This window comes from Arachis ipaensis, chromosome B3, assembly GCF_059453495.1.
Source record: "Arachis ipaensis isolate K30076 ecotype BB chromosome B3, ASM5945349v1, whole genome shotgun sequence".
Lineage (NCBI taxonomy): Eukaryota > Viridiplantae > Streptophyta > Magnoliopsida > Fabales > Fabaceae > Arachis > Arachis ipaensis.
This window is the reverse complement of record NC_142438.1, coordinates 20,284,260-20,288,224: the sequence shown is the minus strand read 5'-3', so window position 1 is coordinate 20,288,224 and position 3,965 is coordinate 20,284,260. Positions and strand designations below refer to the sequence as shown.

At 29.4% G+C, this 3,965-nt stretch overlaps 1 protein-coding gene across 1 annotated transcript; it reads right to left on the bottom strand.

The window, feature by feature from the left end:
- Window positions 1–407: 407 nt before the first annotated feature.
- LOC107634260 (uncharacterized) lies at window positions 408–2,330 on the bottom strand. The gene is made up of 3 exons (XM_016337812.3): window positions 2,149–2,330; window positions 1,897–2,026; window positions 408–969 (listed from the first exon to the last, which is right to left on the bottom strand). The coding sequence occupies exons 1-3, from the start codon at window positions 2,279–2,281 to the stop codon at window positions 438–440; spliced, it is 795 nt and encodes a 264-aa protein (XP_016193298.1). The 5' UTR covers window positions 2,282–2,330; the 3' UTR covers window positions 408–437.
- Window positions 2,331–3,965: the final 1,635 nt, after the last annotated feature.

Here is a 3,965-nt window from a genome sequence, read left to right as displayed (position 1 = left end):
ACCTCCCAATACTTAATTAAATAGACAAATGAGCTAATAACACTGGATCAACTCAATTTAGTTTGTTCTTACAAATCTATCTTAGCTGCGCATCTACATACGAGGATATTCGGCTATGATTTAGAAAGGTCCGTTGCGCTACTAATCAACATCAACTAATAAAGAGACGCTTTCTATTTACCATGAGAGTTTTGTTTGTTCTTGTCAATGTAACCATTTCCAAATTATAGCTCTTTAACAAGGATGGATAAAAGTGGTTGTTTCTTTAATAATTAGATCTATTCAGTTAAGAAAGATTATTGTGTTGGAATGACTAAGATTTTCAATTGGAGTCTTGGTCTCTTAGAATCGAATGAGATTAATAAGGTTTTGAAATTAGAATTCAGATGGCAGTAGTTTCAATGGAATTTAAAACAAACAAAAGGGGTATATTTTTATCAAATGAAAAAAGGATCTTCTCTATCATACAAAATGTAATTGTAATCTTGACTAAAAGCATCATCTGAAATAAATGGTTCAGTCCAAAAACTGGAACCAAACTCATCAAACAAAGTTGTTGCACCCCACGAAGCAAACCTATCTTCTTCCCTATTTGATTCTTCTTCATGACCAGAGGAAAAGCAGAGCCATGCGTTGTTGTTGTTGTTGTTGCCCTTGTTGTCTTCTTCTTCTTCAGTGTATGAATAGGAAGACTCGGTTGTCACATTGGACAACGAACTTTCCAAGATATGGTGTGAATCATCATCGTTATCATCATCAGTAGTAAAAGTAAGGACTTCACTTTTTGGTCTTTCATGTTCTTTGGTATTCTGAGAAGAAGACTTGGACTTGTTCAAATCATCATCATCATCATCATCACTTGATGTGTTGTTCACATTGCAGTTTTGGAACTTCTTCAGGTGGCTATGCCAATAGTTCTTGATCTCGTTGTCTGTTCTTCCAGGTAGATTTTCAGCAATCAGAGACCATCTGAAAAACACAACATTGCACTTCATTCAATTATTGTGCTACTAATAAATAAAATTGACTAACAATATCAGAGTCAAAAGTTTTGTCTTATTATATAAACAGAAGAGAAATGATAAATGATTATTAAAATTTATTATTAATTAATAATTAATATTTAAAAGTATGAAATAAAATATATTGTTGAATTATTAGACTAAAAATTAAACTAAAAAAATTGAATTAAAAGTTAAATAATGATAAAAAATAGATAGTTTTTTAATATTTTTTTTAAATTGAATTCATATTTCATCTTAAATAAATGGGGCCATAAGATTATGTAGGATAAACAAAAATTATTGCACGACCATTCGGATGATGGTTGAAATCCAGGGGCATATTCCTTATGCTAAGTGTTTTTTTTTCTATTTTATTTTTTAAAATAATAATTTCATTTAATTTCATTTAAGCTGGTTTTAGTTGAGTCTGTCTACATCAGAACAAAACTTGCTATCAATGTTATCTAGTTTTTAATTCATGACACTTAGGCGACTTTAATTAAAAGACCCCATACAATAATTAAATGAGTGTCAAATCATCACTTGAATAAGTTAAATTAGCAATAATAATGCTAGAGAGATTGCAACAAAAAATTATTTTATTTAATTTAAGATTCATAATTTTATATATGCAATGTTTATAATTATATATTTATTATCACTCAATTAATTGAATAATAATTAAAATACAAAATAAATAAACAGTAGCTAAAAAAATACAAAATGTTTTTAGTTAATTTTTTATTATTTTCTAAATATTTTTGTTAAATGAGTCATATTTTATGTGGTGATTTTCTCCATAAAGAAGAAAAAGATAATAACCAGCACATGAATGCAAGAAAATTTAATCTGGATACAAAATTTTAGTGAATATAAAAGATAAAATCCATACTTGTTTCCATGTTGTTTATGCAAATCCATGATAAGCTGCTCTTCCTTTTGGCTGTAGTTCCCTCTCTTTAGATTTGGCCGCAAGTAATTCATCCAACGAAGTCTGCAGCTCTTTCCACATCTCAACAAACCTATGTAATTAACAGAGCAAATTATCGTAGCTTTGCAATTCAAATGAATGCATCAAAAGATTTCATAATCACACTAATGATACATAGATTATTATAATAATTAATTAGAAACACTATAATACCTGCAAGCCTTGGGAGTTGACGCCAATTAGGGTGACCATATCTCTCAACATAAGCAGTAAGTTTCTTATCCTCTTCTTCACTCCAGGCACCTTTCTTTATTCCATTCGCATCGAAGTATGGAGCTCTCACCATTTCTTAACCCAAAAAGTGAAGTGCAGAAATTAAATCAGAGCAACAAAGATAAGAGTACCCTCCAAGTATAAATATAGTGTGTTGGTGATGTTGTTTTGGAATGAAACGCGTATCATGTGTTCTGACATATCCAATCATCATGACCCAAAAGAAACATGGACCCACTAAAGTTTGTAGGAGTCTATTTTACACAAATATTCACGAATAAAGACAAATGCCATGTCAATGGCTTAATTTGTGTATGTATCTTGCTCCAATTATTTTTATATGAAATGATATTCTTTTTAGATGACCCTTTTTTATATTTATGAAATGTTCGCTCTTTTGTTGAAAAAAGAAATTGAAAAGTATTTTGGATACATTTTGTTGAGGACTTCCAAATTTATGAAAGCTGAATTTAACTATTTTGGCATTGTAAGCGAACTAAGACTTTTATAGTGAAATTTTTATTAATGTATGGTTTCTTTTGGAAGTACATACAATAAAGTATTTTGCAATTAGAAATTGACATGGTCCGGCTCCCATTTTGGGTTGTTGTTGTTGGACAGTAGTAAGTTAATGAATCTCTTATTTTATAAATTTCGCACTCTGTTTTACTTTTTTTCAATATGAAATTAATTTCATATACTACTTATCACACTTACAACATTAACAATGGCATGTCTAAAATTAAGAACATATTCTATCAAATGAGTCAGAATTAAAAAAAGATTCTTTTAGCTACTAAATGATATAAATACTGGGTCACAAGTATTTTTTTTAATCTTAATCTTTATATTTTTTAATCTCATACTGATTTGATTATCGAAATTCTTATAAATACATTATTTTTATCCGATTCTAAAATGACGAGTGACTAATAGTTTTTTATTCAACCTCTCTTTTATCATTGTGAGTAATTTTTTATTAGAACAGAAATTGAACAGAAATGTTTATGAAAAAGAAGGGGTGTTCAACAAAATATAAAAGATGCAAATTTGGAAGGGGCCCTTGTATCCAAGAAATGTTACCAAGATGGTTTAAGAAGCTCGTAGCTTGAGGTTTGACACGGATGAAGGATTTATAGATCTCTCATCAAATTGTACCAGAGTTTAAATCTCAAGAGTGAAATATAGAATCTTTTATGGTGTATTGAGTGCAATGAGTGTGTGTAGTGTAAGACTTAAAAAAACTTGTAGCTTTGAATATTAGTATTATTTTAAAATAGTGTAATATTTTACCGTTAATTTAATTTCCTATGTTTAAGTCACAGAAAAATTGTTAACGGTAAGGGTATTATTTGACTCTTTTTATTATTATTGAATTACTTAAATATAAATTATAAGATCTCACTAGGGAGACAATGGACTATTTGAACTCTTGACCTTTTAAATCTAGCGCTTTAATACCATGTCATGATACCACTCATCCCAAAAGCTTCAGCTGATGGAAAAATGTAATACTAATGATTATATCTCTAATACTCCCTAAACCTCTATTGTACACATTGTATAAATATTCCATTGGCTCCTCATACTTTCTCAAAAAAAAAAAAATAATTTCTGATGACAAATTTTTATCGACTGCTAGGCTTTTACCAATGATTTAGCAATGGGTAAACATTCGTGTCCTTTGGCACGCATCGAAACCAAATATATTATCGACAAAGATTGACTAGCACATAGTAAAGGTTTTATGGATCTTG

Excerpts from the sequence above, each read along its gene's own strand:
- LOC107634260 (XM_016337812.3), bottom strand. The coding sequence starts at position 2,281 with ATGGTGAGAGCTCCATACTTCGATGCGAATGGAATAAAGAAAGGTGCC. Across the intron at positions 2,027-2,148 it reads TCAACTCCCAAGGCTTGCAG|GTTTGTTGAGATGTGGAAAG; the intron begins GTATTATAGTGT and ends TTAATTACATAG. Across the intron at positions 970-1,896 it reads CATAAACAACATGGAAACAA|ATGGTCTCTGATTGCTGAAA; the intron begins GTATGGATTTTA and ends TGTGTTTTTCAG.